This window comes from Chlamydotis macqueenii, chromosome 3 (assembly GCF_036417535.1).
Source record: "Chlamydotis macqueenii isolate bChlMac1 chromosome 3, bChlMac1.mat, whole genome shotgun sequence".
NCBI classification, from domain to species: Eukaryota; Metazoa; Chordata; class Aves; order Otidiformes; family Otididae; genus Chlamydotis; species Chlamydotis macqueenii.
In genome coordinates, this window is record NC_141558.1 from 125,717,306 (window position 1) to 125,735,246 (window position 17,941).

Sequence of the window (17,941 nt, forward strand, 5' to 3'; positions counted from 1 at the left end):
AGTAGGCAAGTGAGCAGAATACTCTTTTAAAGACATCAAAACTCCCACTTTTGCAGAGAAGCATTCAAACACTTGGAGGTAGAAAGAATATCGATAGTAGGGCCAAGCCTAGTACTAAAGTCATTGAGGATATGTCCCAGAAGCATTTTTGGTGCCTGAAAATTGTTCCACCATTCATCCTTCTACAGAGATAGATTGGAAGTATTACTACAAATACTGCTGCAGTTCCTTCTCGGCCAAGACTTTTTTTTTTGTCTGTTTAAATAAGTAATAATTTCCACCAAGCGGAAAACCTGTTTCTACTCCCAAATAGATTCTTTAGCAAAGAAGCTGTCTTCTGCAATGCCATACAAAATGAAAAAGCTCCCTTTTCCATCTTCACCAAAGTAAACACAGCCCTTCTCTCCTAAAGGAAAAGCCTGAAGCACAGACTACAGCAACTTACACCTCCTCATCTGAAAAATCTCAGTTGCCAGTTTGCGTGGTGAAAAAGTTGGAAGGACATTTGTAACCCCTACAAGACACAATTCTTTCTTGAGATATCCAGTTATGAACATGTCATCATGGGCAAAAGTGTGAGGTTTTTAATACTAATTGATGAAGTACACATAATTATTTTTCTATTAAGTGTTAAAAGAAAGAGGTGATTCTTCCTGCAAAAACCTAATCAAGACTTAGAAGAAAGAAAATAAGTATCTGGAAGTTGCCTAGATAAAACTATCTGACATTCATGTAGTCAGTAAAAAAGACAGGAATAATAATTCATGGACATTGACCACTTCTGCCTACAAGATGTACTTTATAAGTTTTTGTAAAAATCACATTTTGTATACTTTTGCAGGAAGTTTTATAGTAGAAAATGGTAATGCAAAACTGTCCCATAAGATAATTTGAAATCGAAGTTACTCATATCAAAACACTTCCTGTGAGTTTTCATCCTGTTAAGCAGGAATTATGCACCAGTACCTGATGATTGCTAGTCACATTAAATCAAACTGAAACAAGTAAAAGAGTTGCAGAGTTAATGCAGAGCAAATGTTAAAAGAAAAAAAAAAAAGCTTAGTATAATATTTTTAAGATACTGTAACCAGTGGGGGGAAAAATGGTAAAATAACGTGACAGAGAAATCTCTAACTGCAAAATTCCAATATAAGACTAATGGATACCAAAACCTTGATATTTAATAAGCTAGATACTCAGTTCTGTGTGATAATGAGTTGCGTCACACAAATCCAATAAGAAATGTAATGTACTAGCTTATACAGACTTAAGCATTTGTCTTTTTTTTTCAGCTGTGAAAAGATAAAAACATAACAAAGATGCAAACATTTTCTACAGAGGAATACAAGAACTTTCTGTTTCTTGGACGTGTTTATTTCTTTTTCATTTTGAAAATGAGGTAAATCAATCTGATTGTTTGAACACTCAAAACTCCACTGGTGATTTTTAATAATAAACATATTTTCACTTGTCCAAACAAGTAGGTTATGACTGAACAAGCAATAAATTGTACTTATTCTTCTACTACCATATCTGACATATCACTGGGACGTATATAGACAGGTCTGTTTAAATAATGTTGTTAAATGATAGCTGTTCTCTCAGACATATTACTACAGATGCCTACTGAGTTTCTCTATAGTTTTAACTAATCTATGTATTTTCAAAATCACATTCAATAAGGTATTGTAACTATATATTCCAACATGTCCGATGTATTAATATGGATATTTAAGAAACCAATATTTATAGCAGTTCATGCCCCACTAAAGATTTAAAATCTAAATGCAGCACGGCAATCAAGCAGAGCAAAAAGAGTGGACACCACAACTTCATGAAATAAAGGGCATTTTCCCCTGTTTTTCTGAGATTGAAAGAAGAAGCAATGAGCTGATTAGATGAGTTTTTATGGGGGATTAATTTCTTTAACATGAAACTCCTTTAACAACCTAGTGCCTCAAAAGAGTTCCCAAAGCACATTAGTATACACGGATCTCAGATTCTGCTTCACCCTAGTCATTCCAAAGTCACGTCTTTCAAGTTTTAATGGCTTTGCACAGGAACTTGCATAGTATTCGCATAAGAAACAGGTCTGGAATTTCTGTTGCTGAAAATCTCGGATGGCTCCATTGCTACTTTGCTATCTCGTAGGTCACTACATTTCAGCAGTCCTACATGTGCACCTTCTGTGACTAAAGTCAAGGGTTAGCATGAGCTAGAAATTACCACACTAGTGGTGACAAGTGCTGTCACTTACCACCCAAAGGGTGATAACTAAACATAAATTGAAAGGATTTTAGATCCCTTCAAATAAGCACCACCCTATAAACAGAAATATTATAATAATACATAATTTTAAATGAAAATACTGAAGTACAATTCAGATATTTTAACTCTGGTGGTTTGATTTGCAAACCTCTGCCATCAATGTACTTATTTCAAAATTACTTTTACTACAGTCAACAACATATGATGTTGATTCGAGCACCGAACTTCTTTTTTCCCAACTGCAGAAAGACAAGGAAACATGCAGTCATGTTCCAGTACGCACCCTGTCTCCTGAAACGATCGCTGTAAAGAACAAACCAGGCCCCCAGTCACTCTCACAGCCCAGTAAATCCCATCACCACTGGCACATCCGCATTTTTAATCTCAATCTGTCAGCACAGTGGAACACACACACCAGCATACTTACAGCAATATTCTGATAAATCCGACATTTCTTACATAAACAACATGCTTTGGCATCCCTAGATAACAGGCTGGCTTTCCAGGTACCATGCCCAGGCAGCAAACCCTGAAGGGAGACCTGAGAAAGGGAACAGTCTCTTGCGACGCTGCCTCACAAGTGTCTTGCCTGAAAGCAAAATGTGCTTTTGTAAATGCCTAATACTACAACATATCAGATAACACAGGAAACCCGGGTATGCAAAAAGTGCAAGTGAAGTCTTCAATATGCTGCCAAAGGTGCTCTCTGAGTAAGTTTTGACATATTCAGGAAAACTACTCAGTACTGCACAAATTCTTGGAAAGAGGAGAACAGGGAGACATAACTTTATTTACTACACCATCAGAAAAAATTCTCAAGGTTAGGAACCTCTGTTTACAAACAAATGCTCTGAAAATAAATAAAGTCAATTGCATTTTAAATTATAATGAGAAGTATCTCAACAGGTTGTATTTTTATTTTTGCTGGTTTCTGTGGCAAGCTTTTTTGGCTTTCACATGCATAAACTGCAGGAAAATTATAGGAAAGAACTTCCCCCTGTTCACAATTTCATCAAGAGAGAAAAGAGAAGTTGCTTTTGCTGTTATACATGTAATGCACAATATAAAAGTAAGAAAGTCTTCTGTTCTTTTGAAAGTGTTCAATTACTGTCAAGACTAATGATCCAGTCTTGCAAGTGTTATACTAAACATAAATCCTACACTTGTGAGAGTTTTGTTGAAGGCGGTGACACTGCAGGAATTGCAAGACTCTCATTAACACATTAACTTACAGCCATTGCAATGAGCTGGTGCAAAAGCCCACTTTTAAATTACTCAAGAAGGAAAACAACCCCCACATGTTAATACTACAGCTTCTGAAACCTAATCTTGCGAAGCACAAACGACTGAACTCAATGAAAACAAGTTACACGTGTGATGATATGTCTGCACGACACTGTCTGTGTTAAAGGTTGCAACAGCGATGCTTTTACACAGCTATTACGCATTAGCTGTAATCACATTTCAAGAACAGTCAAACCTAGAGCTACCATGCAAGACACTTCAGGATTGCTTTGTGGTCTGTAACATGGACCTCAGGGTAAACCGTAGGGCTGACAGCTCAGAGCGAGGAGAAGGATTCTGACCTTCTGACCCCTGAGCTGCTGTACTCAATAAACAAAGCTAAAAAAAAAAAAAAAAAATAAAGGAGGGAGAAGAATAGGGTGTATTTCATGCTCTTTGATTCTAAACTTCACAAATGGCATGTCTTTCAAGTCTCCAAACAAAATGCATCAGCAGTCTTCAGAGACCAGAACCATGCTATTAATTTCAGCCATGAGTTGATCCTCTTGTTCATCAATAGCATTCACTATTCCTCAACCAAAGAACATGCAAGAAGAACTGTATTATATGACTGGAAGAACCAAAAGAATCAGAAAATACTTTAGGTAAGAAGGAGAGCTCTGGAGGTCACCCAGTCCAACCCCTCCAGGAAGCAGGGCTCACTTCACAGTTAAATCGGGTAGTTGAGGACCTCATCTCATCATGAAGTTAAAAGGCGGGAGAGCTTGGAAGCACAGCACCTTGTAGTGTATTTGCACAGAAAACCGAACACTTCAGAGCTCCCTTGTTCATACTCCGAACATCTACCTTATCAGCTGAGTGCAATATGTTCAGTTTCTTATACAAACAAAACTTATTTTTCAAATATGAATCTGAAAAAAAAAAGTAATGTCTCCATTAATCCAATAGAGTCTGGTCTGCTTTAGCCCAAACAAAATTACGTCCAACTGCATTATCTTGATACAAAGCAAGAAGGCAGGACTATCAAACTTGTGCAAACACAGTAAACATGCGCTTTTAAACATCTGACCTTCTCACCAAGGACAAACACCCACTTTCATCATTTTAATAAATGCTTCAAGGTAATGTACGGATTCTCAATCCTCTCAATAACAGATCCAACAATTTTTTTTTTTTCCCACAAAATAGTATTCACTTAACTCTTTCAACACAGAAGGAGCTTACAGCAATTTCGCAGTCTTTTCCAAAATCTGCAAGTTTGGGGTTTTGTTTTTTTTTAATTGCATTTCAAATCTCTTTAGAAATTACAAGGTGTTAGATTGCAAATGTATGCACTGATGTTTAGAAGGTGGTCTCAGGCAAACAAATACCAACAAAACCAGAAAAATTGAGTAAGTATATTCATTCCATTCATCCCAATTGGATGACGGCTAAAATACGAGAATTTAAATTCCTGTATTTATTAGCCACACCAGTGATAACCACACAAGGAACATCTACTTAAAAATACTTCTGTCATGGGATATTACATCAATAAGGTCTGCAAAGCGTATCAACGGCAAAGGAGAGAACCGTTAACAGATGCAAACAATAGAATATTCTAGCAGCATTCTGGAGATTCTCTACTTCCTTAAACTCCATGTGACAGCAACTTTGCTCGGCCACTAAAATCTGAAATTAACTGTTATTTGGGTCCCGCTCATGCTTTCTGGATGCAAATATGTCACCCTTTGTTGAAACTACAGGCATCCCACAGAATTCTGATCTTGTTGCAGATCAGAAACAAAACTCGTCTTTCCAAAGCATTAGCTGGACACGGGCAGCCCCTCAAAACACCTGCTAACTTAAACAGGTGGTTGCTGTTTTCTTTAAAGAGCGGAACAGGCACAGGCAGAGTCAAAGTACCAATACCAGACACTCATATTCTTTCTTTTCCCATTGTACACTCTAAACGTGACACTGCCAAAAGCAGTCTCCTAATATGAGACGGCTTAAAATAAAGGGCACAGAAGCTGTACAGTACAATTGGTTTTGGGAGGGAGGTGTTGTCAAGTATAACAGTTGGGACATTTTTTCCTCAGATGACAGAATATTAAAAAAAGAAGGAAAAGAAAAGAAGAAAAAAAAAGAAAGAATGAAAGCATCACCAAAAATGAATGGATATATGTAGATATGTAGTTGTGTCTTGACAAATCTTATTTGTAGTATTTAATGAGAATTCAAACATAAGCTCAGTAATATACAACTCTGTGAATTGCACTTCATATTCCACAGAGTATCAAAATTTATGTCCATATGACAAGGAAAACTTTAATTTCATGCTACTGCAGACACATCTAAAATACTCATTCTTCTCCGAAGGATCTGAGCAGCCAGGAGTCTATTTAAACAGCATACTGGAACTGCTAATGCCTCTGAAACCAGAATAAACTTCTACGCACATCCACTGTGTTATATGAAATGCTGCTGCTTTAATGCATTATAAAGGGGAGGAGAAGAATGCCGCCAGGATACACGGCAGCCAAAAGCTCTCTCTGGGAGAAGTGGATGGTTTTCTGTAAACAAGGCTCCAGAATGATTATATGACAAGGATGTGATTTTGCTACTGAGTGTCAAAACTCTGACTTCAGCAGATGTTTCCACAGTACTACCGCACCATGAGTCACCTGGGACTATTTTGGTTTCACATCATCAAGAAAACGCTCCATTCATGCTGAATTAGGTGAACAGGGAGGGCAGCAGCTTGCTGTGCTCAAAGAAGCGCCACCATCCTTTATAAGGATATTCTAGGTTCAGATTTCTGTCATCAAATAGTAGAGACAATGTTAATTTTCTATTTTACTGATGTACGTTTCTGTATTTTGGACTGATTTTTTTAAAAGGCTACCTTGAACTCTAACCACATTTTTATTGTGTTATTTTGTGAGATGCAGTAAAATCAGTATTTCTGTAAGACAGCAACATCAATCAAGCCCACTTCTTACACAGTATTTGAAAGAAAGAGGAAAAAAACTGGTCAGATCAGGAGCAAGACCTGTGCTTCTGTAGCCATATTGCCACCAGCACGCTTGGGATTTTGTGGCTGGAGTACAAACAGATAAAGTTGATTTTGAGTGAAATTTTCAGGATGACATTAAAAAAAAAAAGGCAAAAAGCTTAGTTTGACCTATGCGCCAGATTTATGGCCTCTTGTGCTGAGATTTGCTGAATGTAAAGAGGGCTACACCTGCGTTCTGTAAGACACCAGAAGCAGTGAGGCAGGGTCCCAGCTCTGGAAAGATCAAGGTGCCGGATCCACGGTTTTGCAGCACTGTTGCACTAAGATCCTCCCAGTGCATTTCTGTACTGAAACAAAGTGCTTTGCTTTTGGTGCAGTGCAATAGAAAAACTTACTTTCTCTGTTGTTATTATTGCAACATTTTGAAGCTTTGCTACAAAAATCGTAATAAGCAACAGTAGCTAGCAACCCGGCTTTCCACCAGACTGCTGGGAACAAATCTGAGCTGCTTTAAAACGCCGGGTACCTGCTGAGCTGTAAGAAGCAAGGAGGGGGGATTCTGCCAGCTCTCCATTCTCCTCCCTTCCCTTTAAACCCCACCCCACCGTCCCCACCGGAAAAGTCAGCCCCCTTACCTGATAATATCGTCGTTGTGCCCGAGGAAGAATTTCTGGCTGTGCTCTCTGGTGTTATAAACCACGCCGACTCCAGCCACGAAGTACACCACCTCCTTGCCCGCCGTGTAGTACAGGTTGTTGCGGCACTGGTGACCCCTGTACCCGTAAACCCACTCCAGACGGAGCTGGCATCTGGGAGCTGTCCGATCCGCCATGATAACCAATCCCCTCTCCCCACCAGCACACACACACAGAACCCGGCGCGGCCCCTCCTTCCCTTAACTCCTTCCCCACTTTACAGCCTTGGCGAGCCCTGCCCAGCTGCCGAAGCCTCAGGTGGCACTTTCGGGCGGCGATCGTTCCGTGGAAAACGCATTCGCGGAGCAGGGCTGCAGCCGCCGCCGCCGCCGCTCTTACCGCCGCGCTGCCACCATAATCTGCTGCTGCTGCGAGACCAGGCAACTTCTTGGGGGGAGACGGGAGATCACAGAAACACACCTACAGAAGCAGCGGGCAGGGCTTTTTTGGTTTGTTTTTTTTTTTTTTTTTTCTTCTTTTCTCCCCCCCCCCCTTTCCGAAGGCAAAGTAACTTCTGTGCGTCACCACCACCACCACCTGCCAAAGGCTCCCCGCTGCACCTCGCCTTCTCGGCTTCCTGCTAAAAAGCTTCCCGGGTGCTCTTCTTGTCCAGACATCTGTCCTTGGGTCAGAACTGAAAGAGAGGAAAAACAAACCCCGTGTTTTTCAGTTGTAGAATGCACGTGTATTTAAAATGCGCAGGGGCTGCTTTGATGGGAGGGGGAGCGCTGTTTGGATCTGTGCTGTGGCAGCTCTGGTCCAGGGTCCTCTAAGCCTTTTCAGCAGGATCAGAGACTTCCCACCAGACACAACCGAAAGAGAGGATTCACATACAACATCCAGCATAAATACGGCCATACCACCCCATCTTTCCTTATCTCCCAGCAGCTCAAAACTTCCTCCTTTTGGAGGCTCCAGCAGCTACGTAATTAAACCAATTTCACGTTCTCATTTTTCAGTGACAAACCACTGCAGCTTGCCATGAACTAGAGGGGGGCTTGTGTTTTTGTTTTATTTATTGTCATCCCTTGGAATGATATTCCTAGAGGAATGCATTTCCTTGCTTCTCTCCTGCGTTTTCTCAAGCAAGATTTGTATTGTCATTATCAGTCGAGCACAGTTGCTGCACGCTTACGATAAGACAGCCACCACTTTGAGTATGATCATTCAAAAAAGAGACCAAACCTATCCCTCCAGAAGCTCGGCCGCAACCGCAGGGACGAGAATGCTAAAAACAGGGGAGCGAAACCAAAGGCAGTGCCGGATGGAAGGGGAGGATGAACGGCCCAGAACAAGGCTAACCGCTTTACCTTTCCCCCGCACGACACGCCTGGCATTCGCTATCCGCCCGAAATTGCTCGACGACAACCGGCGGCTCCCTCAGCGCGGGGGCCAGCGAGGAGCCCGCCTGCGGGGACCGGTCGCGGCGAGCGGGAAGCCGCCCCGGCCCTCGCGCCGCCTCCCCGGGTTTTGGCGGGAGGGGCGGCGGCAGCTCCCAGGGTGCCCCGCGCGCCCACGCGCCGGGCGGTTGCTGCGGCGACGGCGCGAGCCCGGCGGGCGGGCGGGCGGGCGCGCGGGCGCTCGCGGGGCCCGACGGTCGCCCCCCTCCGGCTCTTCCCGCCCTTTTTTTTGAGGGGGCGGCCCTTTCCAAAAGGAACGATAACACAGGAAACAGCAAACATTTACACCTGTGCGTCGATCGCCGCGGTTTAAAGTGTTGGGACAAGGCCTTTGCCTGGAATTAATTTCCCTTTGGTAATATACCAGGGCTCTGGGACAGAAGGCGTGGCACACCTGTACAAAAACACCTTCTCTTCCAGCGCTCCTTGAGAAATGCAGTTGCAAAGACTTTTAATGCTGTTATTTACTCATGTAAATGTCAGTTCTGCGTTCAATCTAAATGCTTTAAAAAGCGATTTTAAATATCTCCGATTCATATAGGGTGTAGCACTTCCATGCATGCCTTTGTGACTACCTCAAACTTGTTTAGACAAATAAACTTAGGGATTCTGAAAATTTCAGTAATATGTAACTGCTAAATCAACCCTCTTTCCCGCCTCCTTTTAGGAAACTGTTTAGAAAATGTGTTTACAATAACAAAAACATATTTAACCTTTATCATAAAGAAACTCTGAAGGTTTTAAGATACTGCATTTTCTTACATTTTCTTGTATTTTGTTGTTACAAAATTTATTCTCAGAAGAACCTTCTGGTGCGCCTGAATAAACAATATTTGCACTTTAGACATTCAAGAAAACAGAGCCTTGACATAAATACAGTATTTCGTCACCCATGGCATCGTCCATTCGGTATGCCAGGGCAGTGTTTTAGTTACCCAGCATGTGGGTCACTATTTACACTGTTCTCTTACTGTTACTTTCCTTCTATCACCAAAAAAAACTGCTAATAAAATACAGCTAGCGTTTTGTTGACTTTTAACCCGCTCACCTCTCCCCATCAGGTCACGTCACGGACTTGGGTGGTCCCACTGATAATGCTGCTACAGTGGTCTACATGTAGACAGGAGCTTTTTTCCTCCTAGAAATTCTATATAATCTTTCACATTTGTGTACATTCATACTCTTCACGTAGCCTCAAAAGGACAGGAGCAAGAACAGCTTTAAAGGCGCTGTGTGTTGCATTACTCACAGGCACGCAAATCCACTTCTGCTGGAAACCTGGGTGAAATATCTTCAAGTAGCTATGGAACAATTTCAATCTCATTATTTAATTTTTGTCTGCTCTGAAACAGCAGAACACGGAAAATTGTTTTGTCAGCTCCTGGATGCGGGTACTTCCTAAGACTTCCAATGAATTACAAATTCTTCATCCTTGCTCATCTCAGTATTATCCAATGGAAAAACTTCCATATGATTTTACAATTTTGTAGTTTTTCTTGTTACATTATATAATTCTCATTAAAAACATAATACATATGGCAAATAGGTTCTTCACCTGCTCCGCAAAGACAAACAAAACCCAAATTTCCAGTCTTGTTGCTTGTTGCTTTCTGTGAGCAACAGTGGTTGAAGCTGAGCTTTGTATTTCATCCTTTAGTAAAACCTTGGCATATTCTTTCTTTATTTCTGATATTTGGTATTGCCAGGGTGCGGAAGCGTTAAACAACAGATACTGTTTTACTAAAAATACATCCTCAGTTTTATAAAAAAAAAATATTTTTTATAAACCATTATGATTATTGTAGCAATGAAGTACACTAGTCACAAACCAACACACCAAAACCTTAAAGGAAAACCTTAAACCAAGCACGTGGAACTACAAGTTCAGTTTCGTTTATTTTCCTGTAATCTGTGCTCTCAAGGAGTTTGTGAAATTTTTGGGAGGGGATTTCATGGTGAGTTTTTTTTGTGTCTTTTTTCCTAATTAAAAAAAAAAAATTGAAAAAGGCATGATTACTTTCCCACGCGGAGCGGTCATGTTGCTAGGACTGTTCTCCATACCTGCCGTTCACTGCCGGTACAAGTATCACTGGTGCTTTCACCTTTTTAGTGTTGACACCGGGTATAAATCTAACAACTGCATTGTTGAGATAGAGGCTAATAACATAAGCTTTATTTTAGATTGGCAGCTGTAAAACACACACCAGGAGTTCCGGAGGGCTCAGTATCACACATACAAGGAAGGCTGGGAGGCAGCGATACAAACCAAGACAGAGTGCGAGCCTCCGTAAAAAAGGGTATTTTACATTCAAAAAAGAGCACTCTGAACGTATTTCCAATTTAACATAACTCTTAAAAATCAACGCTTATAAATATATTTAAGAACATAATTAAGAGGTAGATAAAAATTTGAAACGGCACCACCATTTTTCCTCCTCATTGCGGCAAGGATTAGCCTCGCCCAGAACGCGCATCCCACGACGTTTGCCGCTTCTTTTGTTTTCAATCCCAAACCAAACCGATACAGCACCTTGTATGAGTCGTACGTCCAACTGAACGAGTTACCACACTCACCCTCTGCCAAAGCGACCATTCACTGCTGCTGGGGTTTTTGAGGGGTTTGGGGTTTTTTTTTGGTGGTGGTGGTGGTGTTTCATTGCTTGATTTAAAGCACGCCTTGGGTAGAAGATGCCAAAAAGCACCAGATCTCAAATGAACTCCAATCCTCTGTGATATATCCTGCCCACTCTGTACATATCTAAGAGCTGTGATTAACTATGAACACAAGAGATTTTCCCTCCCAGAAACATCTGTGTTATGTCCTAGATCTTTGCTACACAAAATAGCATTTATAACTCATATTTTTATGGACGGATGTACAGCAGATGCACTGAGATGGCATATTAATGGGTATTTCAAAATAGGTACCTCTTATTTGAGCTGTAAATAATTTTTAAAATTATATAAAATCTATAAGAACTTGAGGGGGAGGGATCAGAAGCTGCAGCTCTGATCCAGTTCTGTTTGTTGCCTGGCATTACATTAATCCAATCCTGACTGATGCCTCTCAGTGATTTTACAATTTAACTACAAAATAATAACAGGGGAATTGGCTCTTATTCCTCGTGGGTGGAAATATGATTTGCATTGATGAAATGCTAGGATCTGGCTAGAAATAGTGTTAGGGGGGAAAAAAGAGAAAAGAAAAAAATGGAGTCTTTCCCATCCTCAAATGCAAGCCCTTGCTGAACGATCAGACATATTCTTTCAAATCCTGGCCTGGAGAGAAAGTCCTTCTGACCAACCACAACGCATTTGGTTTGCTGCGTGTCTAAGCGCAGTGCAGGACTGCCACGCACAGCAGATCGATAAAACCGTCTGTCTTTGTCTACCACGCTCATCCCTGCTCGGTGCCCAGAAGTACGGAGTAAAAGGTGTGGCTGCAGAGCCCCAGCCTGGCTGAGGGAGCTTGGCATCGCTGACACACTTGCAACTCACTGCTGCACCTCCTGCACGACCCCACGGGAGACCCATCTCGAACGGGTGACTGCCAGCCCTGAGCCAGACATGCACGTGGGGCTGTTTTTCAGTAGTATTCCCACGGAATCTCAGAGATCCGTTTCAAACGGCTATCAATCACCATTGCAGAGATCTTGGCCTTGCAGAAACTTCTCTCATTTTTTTCTGCCACAGCAAGGATGCTGGCCTTCCTCACCTTTCAGTACCCTGGCCGCCATACTTGACTCAGCTTCCTTCCTACAACGATTCAGCTGGGAAACATCTAAATCTTGCCACAAGTTTACATAACTCTTAAAAATCTGACTTGTCCCTTTCAACTGAAGAGAACTTTCATCCAAGCTCTTAATTCTGTTGCGTGCACAAATCATAGTAGGTGTGTTGCTCAGGTGAGAGCGGATCTGCTGTGCGCAGCCAAGTATCTCCCTGCACAGAGTGACCTCTCATGGATAATGCCGGTACTCTGTGAACAAGGGAATTTTTTGGGGGAGTAAAAGAATAGCAGTATTAATAAGAAACTAGTACCAAAATTCATGTTGGGCCCAGGTAATTTCTACCGTTCTAACATAAAGAACCACCACAGCATCTCGTCTAACAGTTGAAGATTATTATGTGAAATTAATTAATATAAAAAGTAAATGATACTTCAAACACAGAACAACACGTGCAACGAAACTGCATTGTAGATTGGATGCCCACAATCACCAAGCTGATCAGCATGCTGAGCTTACGCAGCAAGTGAGGACTCATCATGAAATACACACTTCTGCACAAAACCCTTCATTTCGTACTTCGCAGAACAAACCAGCATTTTATTGCAAAGTAGACCATTTCAGGTCTCCTAATCCCCCGTTCCCGGACTCTCCCGAAGGTGTGATGCCAGGGAAGCCCAGGCTCTCCCCGTCGGCCGCTCCGTGCCCCCGCTGCGTGCTGCGTATGCTGCATTATGACACACTGCAGATGTGACCACGTGGGCTCGCTGAAGCGACTCCGCTGCCTCGGCTACACGGAGTGACTCAGATGTGGGGTGACAGCACACGCAACCCATCTCGATTTGCTTTGATAGCATTCGCACATGCTGTAAGACGTCTCAGCCCCTCTAGGCTGTTGTTAGAATGCAGACCAACAAAGGGCACAAGCTGAATTAGAAGCAAAACCTCTAACTTTTATGCTTTTTGCATTTAATTGCTCTATGTTGCAATATATTTCTCTTTATTCTCACTGTTCAGCCTGTGTACTGCAGCATTTGCAGTACTGCATTGTGGGTTTGTTTCATGCCTTACCTTATTTGCGCTTTAATCTTGTTTAAAATCCTTTGAAACAAAAACCAATAATCCACTAGAACCAGAATATTCATCGAGTTGCTGTCACAAGGCTAGAGAAAAAAAGCCTGACAGCAGCGGATAAACCACATTCAGCAGTAAAGAATAAAACAGATCAGAGCTTCTGGCACTGAATACGGACTCCTCAGCTCGGCCCTGCACACCCGTAGCCGTGGGGAGAATTCAAACCCCGATGCCAGTCTCTGCTGCACTGAGAACACACGGCTTTCTTACCCAGGTTTTGTTCTACTGGATCCCAAAGCATACCTTCTTGGTACAGGACAGAGAAAAAGCCAAGTCCTTCTTCCACTTCTGCTGGCCGAGAGCTCCCATTCCTCCTGCTGTCAGGACGTGGCTCTGATGTCCACTCCACAGGTAGCGTCAGAGTGCTGAATTCTGCTTTTTCCAGTAATTTAATTCTTAACATTAAGTCACACATTTAGCACAGCCTGATTTTCTAAGTTTTTTTTGTTGGGTTGTTTTTTTTTTTAATTAAAAGGACTAATGTTAGTTCCAACTCTCAGTGATTTGTGTTTCTGTATTTATTCAGCCACCTGTGATTAGGTAAGGTAGAAAAAAACTAAATATCCTCCAAAAAAAAAAGCAAAACTGCATTCACACCTGCAAGATATTTATTACGAAACTATATTCTTAAAGACCCTCCACATTTAAAGTCCATTCTCTGTGAACTTCAACCATTAAAAAAAGAACACGGTGAAGTGAAAAACCATCCAAAACAATATTTCACAGGAACGGAGGTTAATAATATTTTTCTTTTACTTCACCATTAGTCTTCCTCATACAGAGTACAACCCTACAGCAGAACAGATGGGATTAACAGATTATTTGCATCAGTCTAAAAGAAAACCCTCCCACCCAACACATGCTTAATACCTACAGCTAATGAGTTCTGGGTTGTTTTCCCTCATTGTACTTAATTTGTCAGGACACGGAAGGGACCCTTCAGGTGCCGCTCTCCGATCCCTCTCAGCCTAGAACGCAATACAAAGCTCCCACCAAAAGGAAAAAAGGCTGACTGACCTCACTAGAGGACGACTGTTCTTCACAGCAATGACAGCAACATAGCTCGAAAGTGGTTGACTTTAATTAATTTTCTTTGAAAGTTTTAAGGTGCAACTTCTGTATTACTTTTGCAAGGTATCTCCAGAAGAAATATAAACAACTTAAACATGGGTTACCTTACCACACCTGCTGACAAAGGAAACTGCAATAGTGTTAAACTGTACTGCAAATCTCATTCTTCAGGGCGGTAAGCAGCAGAGTGTAACGTTCCATCTGCCAAAAGGGCCTAACCATGCAGCAGCGTTCAGAAAGGGATACAGCCACAGGTAACACCAGCACAGCCTGCTCCGATTTCAGTCCCGGTTCCATCACTCACACTTAGTCTTTCATCTTCCCTTGATAATTTCCAGCAGTCCCTTCGCATAACCCAAGAGACATTGCCCCCATTTTTCTCCCTTCTGACACCAGCACACCAACCTGACTTTCCTGACCTGGCTCTGTCCGAGGCGGCTCGTCCTCACCCACCAACTCTCTCTGCACGGAAACCGCACCCTTATGGTCCAAAGGGGAAAAGAGGCAAGGCTTTCTAGAACTCACTCCTGCTCCTCAGCAACTTGAAATCAGTTCCTAAGCAGAAAGGATATTTATTCAAGCAGTTTTCAGGAACAACTTGCAGTAACAGGCAAAGCAAATCAAGACAAACAATTCTGAAGGCATGTTCAACCAAGACACTACAGGGTTACATACATCAGGTGGCCAAGATCAATCTGTTCAATTACTCATCCAACAGCTTCACCGAAGTGACAAAAATGGCAAGGCATCAACATTTTTATGTACGTTAATCAGCTAACAAGAACGTTTCTTATTCTCTTCTAATGTTAAATCTCAGCTTCTTATACTGTATTAAATTTTACATTTACAAGACTAGCAGTGTTATCCTACATTTTACTAATAATTAGACTGGAACAACGTAATATTACAGCAGTAAAAACTCATGTGCATGAATATTCCATTGTTTAATTACTCCAAACTCCAGAAACAAGAAAACCCAGAAAACATAGGATACTCTATGAAAATAATTAAGACACTGTATCAGAAAGTTCAGGAAACTGTGGCTGGAAAATAATTAGTTTGTAGGTTATCTGGTTTCCATCTAAAATCATATTTCAGTGTATTTTAATAATAAAAAAATTACACCCCAAGTTCTTTATATTTAATGACTTTAAAACTCCTAATGCCTATTAGGGCTTCTTGGAGCGATTCCTTTTAGATGGTTCCCTAGATAGCATGAGTGCTATCTTATGTGCAACGGTGGCTGTACCTTAAGAGAGGTATGCTTGAAAAAACTGACATAAAAAACCCCAGTGAAATTAAACTGGGCAGGACAAGTCCTCAGTAAATTACAAAGCTCCATTATTGCCTGATTTACTGAGGACTCAAGCACTTGAGCAAAGGGTAGGTAGAAAGTTGGAGAACTAAGATTACTCAAAAGAATGTCACTTTCCTGCAAACCAGTACAGGGACATTCACCTCAGTCGGCTAAGATGTTCACATAACTCATCTGAAAGGGAAGGCAGGTGGGAAGTGAGAGGAAAAGGAAGGTAAAGAGAAGGGGGAAGAGAGAAAACAACCATTTCAGTATCAACTTTCGCACAAAAAATACGGAATTACACTTGAAGGCATTCGTCTCAGTGCACAGGAGAGATGACATTGTAAAATAACTTTATTTCTGATCCTCTTTCAAAATTATGCTTTAACATCGTCAGAAATGAAATAAGAAACTTAAGCAGCATATTTAGTTTTAAAAGCATTTAATGACATAGCATATATTTAACAGATAGGGTAAAAGTCTAGAGGTACAGTCCGATACAACTGAAAGCCAGTTCCAGTACTACTCTCGACTACAGGCCCAGTCATTGAAAGTTCATTCCTATTAAATGTCACTTCTGATTGTGCAGTAAGATGAAAATCTCTCATTACAATAGTTACAGTGACAGAGAAATGCACACTATGTATCAAATAGCAAGGTAATGTAGCAAAATTATAACACACAGTGCTGCAGCTGACAAGCAAGTAACCATTTGAGTAACATTACTTTTCCAGTAAATGCTTCAGTTCCACTTTTACACTTATCGATGATTTTAAAGGGTTTATTATACATCTAGTCTTATTATACTTTGTACTAGAATTATCTGAAACATACAATATAATGTATTTCAGCAAAAAAAAAAAAAAAAATTTTGAAATTACAGATTATTTAAAACCGTATCAGCCTGCTAATCCACCTTGTACACCAACATCCTCATCTGCCGTGCTTGACGCAGAAAAGCTTCCGGTTTGTGTTAATAACCAATGCCAGGATATAAACGGTTTGTCGGTAAGTTAATGCATACCTGCACTCTGGTACAGCAAAGATAATAGGCTATCATTTTAATCAATGTTAGAATCGTAATGGGAGGCGCCACTAGTCAAGACTCAGCATAACAACCTTAAATGGAAGTGAACGTTTCTGAAAATTTGTACATTGGTTTTTGATGTGCACAGTAGGTTCGAAAGCACCGCTGCCTTGCATACCAATAGCACTAGGAGTGGGTTATTTTCCAAGACAGCCTCACAAAATTGAGGAACAGTTTAAATATTAAGATCTAATCTACATTAACTTCATTTAAAAAAAAAACAAAAACAAACCCCCCAAACCTGGTCCTCCCTCTCCTACAGAAGCTGCCCAGTGCACCTCATACATTTGTAACTTTAGATTCTTTTTTGTTGGCTTTTTATTTTAAAACGCTCTATAAATAAAAAAATGTCAATCACATTGAGGAACATGAGGCACAGAGAGTAACGTATTGGTTCTGAGCTCGCATGCTGGAATTCCACTGGAACGGTCAGAGAAGTGCAGTGTGTGGAGATGAGTTCACTTCTTTTTACCAAAAAGGCTGAATCTTTTCTCTTTGTCTTTCTCTTTGTCTTTCTCCCGCTTGCCAGGGCTGGACTCGCTGGTTATTGTGACGCTGGCAGGCAGGGTCTGGGCACGGCTGGAGGCTGGAGTGCTCTGGGTGGTCGGGGACACTTCGATTTTGTCAGAAGAGATCGCCGATGTGATGGCCTGAATCCACGTGTTCATCTCCTCCTTCAAGAAGCCCCAAAGGCAGAAAGCTGTTACAATCCCTGCGTCACGCCCCCTCTCTAACTCACTCAGCATCGCGGGAGGGGAACGGAGAGAAGCGGGGAACGAAAGGAAACACGCTCCTAACTCATCAGCTGGCACTCCTCTGGTTACGCACCTGCAGAAGACGTCTCCTGGAAGCTGTACCTGAAAAGCCCTGCTGCACCGGCGGTGCCAGTGCGAGCTCCTGAATCTACGCGTTACGCACGCACATGCACAAAACTGCAGACCAGGAAATTAAAATGCACCCCTGAGCTCTTAGCAGCTACCTTTTCTTGTTGTACAACAGCACAGATCTCACACCACTG

General features: G+C 41.6%; 2 protein-coding genes across 4 annotated transcripts in view; both read right to left on the reverse strand.

Annotated features, from left to right (window-relative positions):
- The window catches only part of EML6 (EMAP like 6), a 107,559-nt gene extending 100,216 nt beyond the window's left edge, over nt 1-7,343 (reverse strand). For both annotated transcript variants that reach the window (XM_086743741.1, XM_086743740.1), the window contains exon 1: nt 7,147-7,343. In XM_086743741.1, the coding sequence (XP_086599867.1) occupies nt 7,147-7,343 (197 nt within the window). The remainder of the gene's footprint in view (nt 1-7,146) is intronic.
- Nucleotides 7,344-16,172: 8,829 nt separating this feature from the next.
- Nucleotides 16,173-17,941, reverse strand: part of SPTBN1 (spectrin beta, non-erythrocytic 1) — an 80,408-nt gene continuing 78,639 nt past the window's right edge. For both annotated transcript variants that reach the window (XM_086744169.1, XM_086744170.1), the window contains exon 35: nt 16,173-17,597. In XM_086744169.1, the coding sequence (XP_086600295.1) occupies nt 17,382-17,597 (216 nt within the window). In that variant the 3' untranslated portion in view covers nt 16,173-17,381. The remainder of the gene's footprint in view (nt 17,598-17,941) is intronic.